At 28.6% G+C, this 12,938-nt stretch overlaps 4 protein-coding genes across 7 annotated transcripts; 1 reads left to right on the top strand and 3 right to left on the bottom strand.

Moving 5' to 3' along the window:
• Nucleotides 1-130: 130 nt before the first annotated feature.
• On the bottom strand, nucleotides 131-2,671 carry LOC117208972 (protein artichoke-like). The gene is made up of 4 exons (XM_033450525.1): nucleotides 2,309-2,671; nucleotides 1,097-2,184; nucleotides 832-1,019; nucleotides 131-724 (listed from the first exon to the last, which is right to left on the bottom strand). The coding sequence occupies exons 1-4, from the start codon at nucleotides 2,403-2,405 to the stop codon at nucleotides 448-450; spliced, it is 1,650 nt and encodes a 549-aa protein (XP_033306416.1). The 5' UTR covers nucleotides 2,406-2,671; the 3' UTR covers nucleotides 131-447.
• Nucleotides 2,410-4,298, bottom strand: LOC117208973 (DNA polymerase delta subunit 3-like). 2 transcript variants are annotated; one of them, XM_033450526.1, is made up of 2 exons: nucleotides 4,131-4,298; nucleotides 2,410-4,002 (listed from the first exon to the last, which is right to left on the bottom strand). In XM_033450526.1, exons 1-2 carry the CDS (start codon nucleotides 4,197-4,199, stop codon nucleotides 2,764-2,766), a joined length of 1,308 nt encoding a protein of 435 aa, XP_033306417.1. In that variant the 5' UTR covers nucleotides 4,200-4,298; the 3' UTR covers nucleotides 2,410-2,763. The 2 variants fall into 2 exon arrangements, with proteins under 2 accessions (XP_033306417.1, XP_033306419.1); XM_033450528.1 differs by having other exon boundaries at nucleotides 2,410-4,020; nucleotides 4,131-4,231.
• A 1,136-nt stretch (nucleotides 4,299-5,434) lies between these two features.
• Nucleotides 5,435-8,984, top strand: LOC117208992 (armadillo repeat-containing protein 8-like). 2 transcript variants are annotated; one of them, XM_033450545.1, is made up of 8 exons: nucleotides 5,435-5,626; nucleotides 5,746-5,819; nucleotides 6,034-6,484; nucleotides 6,560-7,054; nucleotides 7,139-7,457; nucleotides 7,718-8,241; nucleotides 8,439-8,605; nucleotides 8,776-8,984. In XM_033450545.1, exons 1-8 carry the CDS (start codon nucleotides 5,600-5,602, stop codon nucleotides 8,810-8,812), a joined length of 2,094 nt encoding a protein of 697 aa, XP_033306436.1. In that variant the 5' UTR covers nucleotides 5,435-5,599; the 3' UTR covers nucleotides 8,813-8,984. The 2 variants fall into 2 exon arrangements, with proteins under 2 accessions (XP_033306436.1, XP_033306435.1); XM_033450544.1 differs by lacking the exon at nucleotides 8,776-8,984 and having other exon boundaries at nucleotides 8,439-8,681.
• On the bottom strand, nucleotides 8,292-12,036 carry LOC117208993 (islet cell autoantigen 1-like protein). Of its 2 annotated transcripts, none has more exons than XM_033450546.1 (6): nucleotides 11,762-12,032; nucleotides 11,273-11,541; nucleotides 10,827-11,169; nucleotides 10,467-10,742; nucleotides 9,790-10,399; nucleotides 8,292-9,702 (listed from the first exon to the last, which is right to left on the bottom strand). In XM_033450546.1, exons 1-6 carry the CDS (start codon nucleotides 11,770-11,772, stop codon nucleotides 9,586-9,588), a joined length of 1,626 nt encoding a protein of 541 aa, XP_033306437.1. In that variant the 5' UTR covers nucleotides 11,773-12,032; the 3' UTR covers nucleotides 8,292-9,585. The 2 variants fall into 2 exon arrangements, with proteins under 2 accessions (XP_033306437.1, XP_033306438.1); XM_033450547.1 differs by having other exon boundaries at nucleotides 9,564-9,702; nucleotides 11,887-12,036.
• Nucleotides 12,037-12,938: the final 902 nt, after the last annotated feature.

Below are 12,938 nucleotides of genomic sequence, written 5' to 3'. Positions count from 1 at the left end.
TATACATGTATTTATACACACATTATATGTTCAAGATAACATTTTATTTATTAATTTTTTTTCAATAACATTTAAATTTAATTGAAAACCATTTAATTGAAAATCATTTTACCAACAAATTTAATTTTTGTGTGAATATTAACATTTGATTGTGTGTTCACTAATAACTTTGTCAGTCTTATACAATGTTTAGTATTCAGATAAATGATAATTCTTGAAGTATAAATTAATTCAGAAAATAAATTTATTTCCATTCATTATTTAACTTTAATCAATTTAAGAGATAATATAATTTATATGTTATTACATAAGTCACTTTGAAAATAAAAGTACATCTTGAGTATAATATCAATATATTGAAAATTTAAGAAAATTTTATTAATTAAAAAAGAAATGTGTTAAAAATATACAAGACAAATAAATTTATACACTAAATAATGATAAACTTTAAAATTTCCTATTGACTCTCCTTCTTCTTATGGCTATTCTTTGTGTCCATAGAATGCCTCCTACTATTAAAAGTGTTAATACAGTTGTAGCTATTCCTACAACAACTAGCAAACCAGTACTAGAATCAAAATGTACTACTTCATTAGACATTACATTGGCAACATTCATTGCAAGATTTTCTTTAAAAACTGATGTATCAACACAAAAAATTTTGTCTTTCCATCCGTACCAATGTACCATTCTTATGTTTGATATTTCTGGAGGCGAAGCACACCTTGTGTAATGTAAAGAAACACAATAAAATAATTAGTATACTATTTTTCGTCATTTTAATTCAAAGCATTAAAATGATTTCTAATAATAATTTTATGGGTTATATACCTTAAATCATCTAAAAGATGGGGCTGGATGGAATAAAGTTGTGGAACCAAATCACTTAACATCCATTGTAGTGTACAATTACATTTAAATGGATTTCTTTGTAGATTAACACTATATATCATAGAATTATTGTTACGTACAACCAGCTCTTTTGCGACATAGGAAAGTTGATTATTACTCAAATCTAACTAATAACAAAAAATTATTTACTTAGGTAACTTAAACTTATTTGGACAATATTCTAAAATAGTAGCTTGAAACTTACTGAACAGAGAGTCATGTGTCTCAAAGCATCTTTATGAATAAAAGACAACATTTTGTTATTGGATATAGTAAGATGAATGCAACCATTCGATGGTGGTCTCAAATTTGCTAATGTACCTTTATCAATAGCTTTCAACATACTCATTTTACTTGCAATAAATGAATTTAACTTTAAATCAGAGCTAATTGTCAAATTTTCAATAGGGTTTTGGCTAACATCAAATTGGAACAGTAATGGGAAATTTTTAATAGATATTACTTCAGGAATATAAGTTAATTTATTGTTAGATATGTCTAACACTTTCAAATTTTCAGATATAACATTTGGAAAACTTGATAACATATTTCCACTAATATTCAGATGTTGTAAATTATCTGTTATTATGTTTGCATGTAATTCAGAAATATTGTTGTGCTGTAGATTTAATACTTCGGTATAATCCAAATTGTATAGTATTTCCGAAATTTGATTATATCCAGAATGTAATTCAATCAATGTCTTTGGTAATGCTTGCATATTTAGTGTAACAATAAAATTGTTATTTATATGAATTGCTTTCAAAGAATTTAAAACTGTTAGACTACAATCTTCTAAAGAATGGATTCTATTAAATGACAGATCTAAATATTGTAAATTTATTAATGATTCTAGAAATGTTTTAGATAAACTGGATATATTGTTATGAGAAAGATCGAGTGTATTAATCTTTGTTGTAGTTTTGTTCATTAAATATTCTATTGAATTTATATGATTATAACTAAGGTCTAATGATAACAATGCAGGAAGTACTTCCAACAACGAATCATCAAAAATTCTTAATGCATTTTTAGAAAGGTTTAGATCTTCGAGATTGTTCAAGTCTATAAACATTGTTGTATATATTTCTTTTATAATATTTTCAGATAAATCTAAACTTCTTAAAGATTGTAACTTCTTCAATAGATTTGTAGGTAAATTAACTATATTGTTTTTAGATAAAACAAGTTTGTTCAATACTTGATAATTGTCTAATGTTAACAAATCAAAATTAAACATGTCATTATTTCCTAAATATTTTCCATGACAGTTAATTTCCTGTTCTTTATTCACTGTAATAAATAAAGTACATATTATTAGCTAAATTTATTAATAATTAATATATGTAATCAATAAATAATTTTAAAGAATTTGTTTTTAAATTATATCTCACCAAATTGAAATAATTTTGCTTACTTAGGATTGTACACGAACATGTTGAACATATATCACATATAGAACTTTGTATTATCAATGAGAAACACAACCCAATTAAATTTAAATAAATAATCATTGCGTTAAATTGTTATTTAGAGACCTTATATTTCAACAACCAATATAGCATTACTCATACTTAGGGTGTAACATGCACTTGGCATCTCTTTGATAACATATCTGATAACAGTGCTTAATAAGAGAACGTATATCTATTTCATCTGACTTAGAAGATAATTATAATTTCAAGATAAAATTCAAACTCCTTTCGTTTAATAAATTTTATATTAATTATTTATAAAATATAAAATTTTATTTGTATTCTGTATATCATAACAGAATCATAAAATATTATTTTACTCTAGTTAATATCCTAATAACCTAAAGTAAGTATTCTAAGTATAATAATTATAAAACATGCAATATAATAAAGTATGCTATGACTTTTTAAAGAAATTCATCAATGTAGTTTGTTTAGTGTTTTTCTTTCTTTTGATTTCTGAAAGTGATTCAGGTGCCACTATCTTCTTTTGGTTTTTTGCTTCTACAATTTCTGGTTCTTCTTCAGAACAACTTTCATAAACATGTACCTTTTTTGTGACAAGAAAACCATCTTCTTCAAATGTTTTATCTACTGTTTTTAAAACCTTACGTTTTCCATTTTCAAGTTTGACTTGTGGTGGAGAAACAGAACATTTCTTTACAAAAGCAGGAGGATTTTCAGGCGAAGATGGTAAATCTAGTTCTGATCCTTGTTCATTATCAGAAGATTCTGAACCACTAGAATCACTCTGAATTGTAATACGTTTTCTCTTTTTAACAGTATTCTTGGTGTCTTTGCTACGATTACGTTTTTTCCCTCTTACATTCTGCTTTTGTTTAGAATTACTTTTTGAAATAACTTTCTCTTCTACAATTTTTTCTGATAAGGAATTTGTGCTTTTGTCTTTATCTGAAGAATTTGAACTTTTATTTTTATCTGAAAAATCTGTAGTTTTTGTATGATTCTTATTTGGTTGAAAAAATCCACTTGATTCTCCCTTTTTTACATTTTTCTTTTTTCCAGCACCAATATTTTTAGATATTTCTTTTGTATGACTAGAAGCATCCACTCCCATTGTTTCTGTATTAGACGATACAGGTGGACTTTTTTGTTTATTATTGACTTTCCCAAACAAACTATCAAAACCTTTTCTGTCAGCATTTTTCTTTTTAGCAATTTGCTTCTCTTCTGGGCTCAATATCTTTTTTTCTTTGACTGGTTCAGATATTGATTGTGTTTTTTCTTGAGGAACAGATTCAACTTCTCTTGACATGATACCCCAACGGAACATATGCATCTCTTCATCATTACGATCATTGTTCTGAATACATTTAATGGCACTGAATTTAATATCTCCATTTTCAGTTAACCCAAGCAGTTGTATCTCAGGAAGAACTTTTTGAAGGCTATAAATATGCTCGGAAATAATTTTACTATATTTTTCTTTTGCTGTTAATAGATCTTTTTCTCTGACAATTTCAACTCGCATACCACCATCATGCAAAATTCCGATTAGCAAAAAAGTGCAATTAAAATCTTTCTCCTTTTTGTATCTTTGCCAAAATTCCCATAGAATTTGTTTTGCTACATTGACGTGAACTTCCAGTTCTTTGCTTAACCATTTATAGGTTACCTATAGTCATTTTATGCACTTAAGACAATTTAGAAGTCATTTTTATAAAATAATATTGTAAGCGATTAGTGTAACGTAAATTTGAAAGTTGTATTATGAGAAATCGAGAAATTTAAAAGAATACTCACCAGTTTATCATTATCAAATATATATTCTGTTACAGTTTCTAAATATTCGGACAGAGATTCCGCAAACATATTTAATAAAAGCTTTTAATTGACAAAAAATACTTTTATAACAATTAGACAATTTAATGTTACGTATATTTCTTAATAAATGCGCGAAATCGCTTACGTACTTCAAAATGACAAATTATACAAAAGTTTCTATATTTTTATAATAAATTCTAAATTTCTAATCCAATATTTGTAAATAATTATATTTAATGTATTAATAATTTTTATTCATATAGAAAAATTTGAAAGATTAAATTTTGTTAAATATTATAACGCGATAAATAAATTGCTGATTTTTATGCATTGTTACGCTATCGCTTGAATTTGCTCTTAGTATAATTGCGTGAAGTTGGTTTCAATGACTGTATCTGGAAACATTCGGCATAAACTATGAACGAAATTTAAACTGACCGACTATATACGTAGATTGAAAATTGTCTAATTATTCACCGAAAGCAGCTAGATAAGGAGAGGAAATGGCTCAGAAGACAAACAGTTTTCTATGAACTGGCTTCAAATTATTTATTATGATGCCAAATTAATAGTTCAAATTTTTTAATGTAATCTCTTGGTATTTTATCCCGGCAACTTTCGTGTAGACTTTCCTAGATCTTGAGCTGTAACCTTAGATTATCTATTATGTGCCGCATAAATTAAGAGTCCGAATTTCTCGATATGATTTCTCTATATCTTATCTTTGACGACTATGTAAACTTTTTTAGGAAGTTTGCTGTTTCTCTTTTATATTATTCCCTTCTCCATCGCCGCACATGTAGGTATGGTCTTCTGTGAGAGGCAATGCTTCTACCTCCACTTACTCAGGAAGACAAAACCTAGGGGAGGGGACCCTGGATCTAGGCAGGAATTAAAGATCAAAAGTGAAAGAAGTGAGTTTTTAATCAATTCAAATTTTGACTCTCGAGTGCTAACTTCTTGCTATTGTAATTAAAAAGTACAAGTTGAAATAAACGATCGTTTATAAAAAGAACAAATTTTTTTTTAATCTTCGCGCACTTCCACGAGCAAAGTGGTTCAGCGCTCTATGTGAGGTTGATACCAACCTACGTACCTCCGTCCTAAAACCCCAAAATGAAAACGTAACAACATCTATGAGAAATTTAAAAATGCAGATAATATGAAAAATTATGTATATCTAAGTTTCATTTTTTAAATTATATTTATAAAAATATGAATTTGCATAAGTATCTATAGTCTAGTGATAATTATATGATAATACCAATACTGTTCTATTGGGAATTATTTCAGAACGCGAGTTTTACCAAATGAAACAGTGAGTGTTCACATAACAAACAAAGTCGATTGTTAAATTAACTATTCCTCGTGGTAGTTGACTATATACTGCAGAATTATTTTGAGTGAACATTTGTAATATCTTTATGTAAAACCGAGAGAAAAGAATTATGGTCTCGGTGATGCAACCATTCATGGTGAGTGAATTCGTAAAGGTGAAACAAGTTACCGGTTTTCTTCTGCTTTGAAAGATATCATTTTTCGTACAATCGTTCGAAAAGTTTGAAAATTAAATGACTTCTCAATTGTGTCACAGGATGTTGAGAGTTCGAGAAGTTACATCGATGAATTATACTCGTTGGATCCTCAAAAATGCTTAGAAGCTATTATGTGAGTACAAATCGTACTTAACCTCTAAACTTGTTTATTAAAGGTCATTATTTATTAAAATTATTATAACATATGGTGTAAAGAAGTGTTAAAAAGGTAATATTATTAAAACAATCTTATAGTTTTTCTTACTTTCCACCATTACTTTGTCAATGTTTATTTAATTGAACATTTATGTTAACTATAATTGATCTCTTTTTTTTTTCGTTTCTAGATGCCTAAAAAATTCTGTAATTGGAAGTAATAGACAAAAAGGATCTGTAATAGCACAAGGTGTAGTACCTCGTTTATTGCAACTTCTTGGAGATACATCAGATAGAATTGGAGATAATATAAGGCTAGAGGCTGCAGTAACTTTGGGTTCTTTAGCTAAAGGAACTGATCAACATGTGCTAGCACTTATAGATCTCGGTGTAGTGCCGTTGCTTTTTCAGGTTATATTATCTACACCTATCACAGAAACGCCATTAGAAGGAAAGCCAAAAATAACAGATTTATTAAACGAGGCATGTTTACGTTGTTTGAGAACAGTATTTCAACATCCATCAGCACCGGTTCATTCAATATATCAGGATCCTGCACTAGTGCCAAGATTGGTATCATTAGCAAATCAATCAGTCACTTGTCAAATTTGTGTAGCAACAATTTTAACAACAGCATGCAAGGTATAGAAATGATAAAATGAAATCTAACTTTGCTATGTAATCCTTAAAATTATATTTTTAATAATTTCTTGTTAGACAACAGAAGAGCAAAGTGCTTTAGCCAAAGGTGGTGCGGTAGAAACATTAGCAATGCAGTTGGATTCTCCATTACCTGATGTTCAATCATCAGCTCTAGCATGCTTGGCAAATATGTGTTATAAGAATTATGGGGTATGTGTCACAGTTGCATCGGCAACTACCAGTAACACACCACAGGGTAGGCTTGTACCTGTAGCATTAGGACAATTAATGGGCCGTGAGAAAAGCTCCTTAATTCAACTTGAAGCTGCAAGGTGTGTTACATATATGCATAGAACTGGAGTTCTAGTACACAAAGATCCTAGAATTATATACCGTGCTTTACCTTGTTTGGTACGACTTTGTCATCGAGATCATCCGCCTCGTGAAAGAGTAGCGGCGGCTGAAACTTTGGCTTTCCTTACCGAAGTTAATACCGAATTGCAACGTCTAGCTTCCATTAGTAATCATTTAATTCCTACTCTTGCAGAATTATTACGATGTCATCCACATGTAAGTATATTATACATTATAGATTTACATATCTATTTTGTATGTTTACTATTGTTAATATTTCATGTTAATGAATTGTACAAGTGCAAGATTGTACTTGCAATGGCGCAGCTACAGGATGCAACATTAACACAAGATATGCGACAAGCTGCATTCAGGGCATTCGCATCCCTTGGTGCTAATGATGAAGATATTAGGAAACGTATCATCGAGACAGAAAGCCTTATGGAACAAGTAGTGGCAGGACTTCAGGATCCAGGAGGTTCTCACGTACGTTTAGCAGCAGTTAGATGTCTTCATTCTCTTTCTAGAAGTGTTCAGCAACTCCGAACAACGTTTCAAGATCATGCTGTTTGGAGGCCCCTTATGCAATTGTTACATGGTGCAGATAAGGGATTGGAGGGTAAGATATAATATTTTTAGACTTGATGGATTATTATTAAAATAATATGATTTATACAAAATTACGACACATTTCCTTTAAAATGTTTTAATTACACATAACTCTTTCAATGAAATCATACAAGATTACTGAAGAACATTGAAGATCTTTTTGCATATTTTTTGTAATACCAGTTATATAAATCTAAAACGAAAATTTTTCAAAATTAGATCATGCTATTAGTATCTATTATTATTAATTAGTACAATTGTATTATGTAGGTAGAGGCGAAAGTGAAGTTGACTTATTAACTGTTGCCTCGAGTACTTTATGTAACTTATTGTTGGAATTTAGTCCAAGCAAAGAACCAATTCTTGAATCTGGAGGAATAGAGTTATTGTGCTCGCTTACAAAACGATGTACACCGGCATTGCGATTGAATGGAATTTGGGCATTGATGAACGTGGCTTTCCAAGCCGAACAGCAAGTAAAATTACAAATTTTACAATGTCTGGGAACAGATCAAATCTTTTGTCTTCTGGCAGATCAAGATATACCAGTTTTGATGAAAACATTAGGTTTATTACGAAACTTGCTCTCTACAAAAGCACACATAGATCGTATAATGGGAGAACACGCTGCTCACGTTATGCAAGCTGTTATATTAGTTTTAGAAGACCCAAGGCATCCAGCAGACGTAAAGGAGCAGGCTCTCTGTATTTTAGCGAATGTAGCTGATGGAAATCGAGCAAAAGATCATATTATGGCTAACGAAGATGTGCTTAAAAAACTTATGGATTATATGGTCTGTAAAAAATATTTTGTCTTTTTGTTTTTCTTTCTTTAATATTTCATTCTTTATTTATCGCCTTCTTTTAATTTATTTGAATAATACAACAAATATCTTCCCGTGTTATTTTATGATTCTTATATAATTTATGCTTCAGTAATATGTTATTGAAGTTCTAGCAGAAATTTCTAACATTTATGTTATAAATCTAGATGCATAGCAATGTAAAACTGCAAATTGCTGCAGTTTTTTGTGTGTGCAACCTAGTCTGGAGGGAAGAACCTGGTGCTGCACAACGGCAAGCACGTTTAAAAGAACTGGGCTTTTATCGTATTTTACAACAATTACGTCATAGCAAGGATCTCCAATTGTTTGATAAGTATGTCAAACAATCTTTAAACCTTCCTTTCTATTTGTGTTTGAAAATCATCTTTAAATGTCCTTGTAAATTATAATAATTCAATAAGATATTAAATCTTAGTATAATTAATATAAAAATATTTTCTCTCAAATATTTCTGATTTTTAATATACATTTGTCTCATTTCAGGGTCAGAACGGCTATGGCACAATTTTATGATGCCTAAATTCCGGATGTGTTATTGATGAAAGTTAGATTTTGATTTAGAGTTCTTTTATATGCGAAATACAATTATATTTTGGTGTTAACACTGTGATTCTGTATTTCGTTGATGCATAAGCATTTTATATTTATATAGAAAAGATACAAAAACAATATCCCTGACGATGTAATCTGTTTATGTTGTATTTATTTTATTTAAAAAAAGAAAACAATATGCAATATTTCAGTATATTAAAAAAAGAAATGATGTAATAATTGTATCATACATTTTTAAAATATGAATTGTTTGATACAATGATAATGTTAAAAGTAATTGATTGCAAAGTTTTACATTGTGGAATGTCAACAAATTATATACAGGTATCCGTATGATATACTTCATATTAAACATATTTTGCTATAAACATGATTAGAAAAGTTGATAATTATTTATTATCATGAAAAAAATATTTTTAGTGTACTTAAAAGAAGTATATGACTAGTATCTCTTATAAACTATCATCGATTTTAAATCTTTGGTATGGAGCTTGAAAAGTTATTTACGAAAATTTAAGAATTTTTGATTCTTACGATCATCTTGCTATTTTCATTAAATCTAAAGAATCTGGAATGTTAAAATTCAACTAATAAGTATGAAATATCAGTGCAAATGTAAGAAATAGATAATACTCGTAGCATTATCCTATTTGGAGAAAATAAAAATATCTCTTCTGGCTGTTGCTATAAACTGCAACTAATCATATGTCATGATAATATAGTTTTAAATACTTTAAAAAATTAAGCAGATGCATTACTGTTATCAGAAAGATTTTCCATGGGATTGTTAGCCAAAGGGTCCAGTTCAGCAAATAAATCCAACCAGGAATTACCTTTTTTGCCAGTCTTATTTTTTTTCTAAGAAAAATATAGGAAAAATTTAATAATAGTGTTTCAGATATTTTTAATTTGATTTTAGTAAAAACAAATTTAGTTTTTACTTACCTTGTCACCCATGTTGATAGTCGGCATGCTCTTTTGCCCAATGCCAAGCGCTGCATCGCCCAAACTTTGTTTCAATATATTCGGTGGCAAAAATGTATCATGCGATATCGCATCCCATTCGTTATCAGCATTCTGTTTATCAGTGAGAATATCATTCAAAAGTACCATATTCTCGGATGTGAGGAACTGTAAAGATTGCTCTCTTGAATTTTGTTCTTCTAAGGAAGAGAAATCAGCCAGATTAAGATTTGTATCAGATTTGTTAAATATATCCATCGTTAAACTTTGTTCACCAAACTTTCTATCAAGTTCAGATTGATTTCCTTCTTGCATATTACTATGAGTGGCGTTATCTAGAATTAAATTTTCAAAAAGTTGATCGAGATTCTCCTTATGTTCTATATTAGACGTAGACTGTGAAGTAATTTCATTATTCGAGGAACTGGAATTCATGTCTAATTCTTCCAACCCTTTAATATCTTTTGTCTCATAATCAATATCCAATAATTTTTCATCTTGTTTATCAATTTCAACTGTATTTTGTTTGGCTGGTTGTACTTCTTCAGCTTCTTCAACACTGTCATGATAATCCATGTCAAAAATTGATAACCTATGATAAAAAAAAATATATTTTATCTAAAAATTCTGTTATTAACACTTTAAAATTTATAACTTACTTCTCTTTTTCATCGAGATCATCGTCACCTCCAGTTTCTTGAGCTAATTTACTTGAGGGTTCAGCTAGTTCTCTTACTACCATAAAATCATATCGTTGATAGCCTTTAAAACTGCTTGCTATTGTAGAATATGCTTGTGCAGATTTTTCAGTAAAATTTAGAAGTGTACTCTGATATAAAACTAAAGCATGGCTAAACATATTACATCTTGCTGCTGCTAATAGATCTACCTTTTGAAGGCAATCTAAAGCCAGATTATCAAAGGCTATTTTACCTCTGTATGAATAAAGAAAATATAAATTCAAAGCTATCTAAATGTCTATAGAATTTAGATGTTAACAATACATTAACAATACATACTGTCTTACACATGTTTGAACTTTACGAAATCTTTCTAATTGTTTTGATGTATCAGGATCTAATTCCTGAGAAATATTTTTCATCCATGACAGAGCAGCTCTGTACTCTGTACGAGCTTTTTCCATTGCTTGGACCTTTTGCAGTGTGTCTTCAATAGCTCTTTGTCTAAATGTTTCTACTTCCTGATACAAACGTCCTAATGGTGCTCTTAATGCAAGTCTTTGTTGACCAGAATATGATAAAGATTTTCCAACTGCTGTCATCATCTTGCCAGCTCTAGTTTTATCTTGTTTACCAGCATCTTTAAGGAACCGTCCCATTGCATTTTCTTCTTGTGCAAGATCTATATAACATTTAATGTCATTGTACAGTCATTTTTATTATTTAAAAATTTTTTTTACCTTAACTAATCCTATTTTATAGAGACTTAAATAGTAATAACTTACTGCACAATCGCTCCTGATATTTGTCAATAATTCTTTGTAAATAAGAACAAGATTCCTGAATGCTACGAAACAGTTCTAATTTAGCATCCAATTCTGCATCGGACGCTACTATACATTCATCTTCCTTTTTACCTAACTTTCGTGATAAAGTTTGTTTCGTAACCCAAAACTGATGTTGCATTTTTGTGATAGTAGAATCGTCGTGCATATTGGTCATCTGTACCCAACGATCAAAAGTATTTCCTGATATACCTGGTCCGTTTCTGTTACTAAAAATTATACCAGATAAATATTATTGTAGAAAACGTTACAATGGATAATAAATAAATATAAAATAAACAGCATAATATTATTTTAAATGCGTGGCTAGCTATCTTATCAGTTACGTGAATGATATTCTATATTACGTATATGATAAATGATACTTTGTTTAATGTAAAATTGGTTAAACGACAATAATTCTATAGAAATTAATATCAAAACACTTACTATGTGTTCATAATGGAAGACGATGGTTAAAAATACGAAATATGATTAACGCTTTTACAACTAAAAGGACACAAATGATTTCTAGGTATGATTTAAAATAACAAATTACTTTATAAATATCATACTTTTTTAACACGTATGATTAAAAAGTGCTCTTTTTTTTCAATTAATTAAAATAGGCGTTTGTACTTTAATACTGATAAAAAAGCAAACACTCTTTCCTGTCAATTTGACAGACTGAGTATACAGTTTACTATAGTTAATTGTCCACCTAAGAACTGCTTAAAGTGAGATTTTAATGGATGCGACATAACAAGGCGTATTACCAATGAAAACAAAATTTCTTAAAAACACATTAACAAAAAACAATTTCATTATTATTTTACGAACTTGTAATAAAAGAAAAGATTATTAGTTTCATTAAATAAAGAAACAGTTATTTGCTATAGAACTAATCTGAGACAGATTTTTCAAAAATAATTTATTCAAAATATATGCGATCACAAATATTATTAATAAAATATCAAATTTTAGAAATTTTATTAATTTCTTAGAAAAATCACTATATTATTTCTTTATTGCGCTTTTACAGCCAAGAAAGGATTTGATTTACAATATTTTTTACATAATTACGAGTATTTTATCGAATGAATACATTCCTCTCATTCAGACAAATTATGATATTAAATTATAATTACTTTAAATATAATTTAAAGAATTACAATAAATAATTTTATATTGATCATATATGTATATTGTACTAAAACAAAGCTGGAATTATTTTTTTAATATATTACCATTTTCATAACTGATTTATCTTATTATACTAACATATTTTTAGAAAATGCAATTTTTTAATTATTATATTTTTTATAAATTTGATATATTCTACAAAAACGCGTGAAGTAAATTAAATTTTCGAATTTTACAATCATAACTTGTATATCATTTCTTAATTCTATAATTTGAATAAATGTAATAGAAAAAAGTTTTGTATCGTTGTGGACGAATAATTTTTATATTTGGCCTATTTTTCTTTTTATTAGTTAGTAAGATGTAACTAATAAGATACGTAAATAACACGTAACTAATAAGTTAACTAATATGTTATACAAGTAATATAGTTATGCAAAATATAACAATTTACATATTATTTCTTAAATTCATAATTTAAATG

The sequence above is a fragment of the Bombus bifarius genome, unplaced genomic scaffold (assembly GCF_011952205.1).
Source record: "Bombus bifarius isolate JDL3187 unplaced genomic scaffold, Bbif_JDL3187 scf7180000008165, whole genome shotgun sequence".
Taxonomy (NCBI): Eukaryota; Metazoa; Arthropoda; class Insecta; order Hymenoptera; family Apidae; genus Bombus; species Bombus bifarius.
Note: the sequence above shows the minus strand (reverse complement) of the source record. Positions and strands in the feature narration are given on the sequence as shown.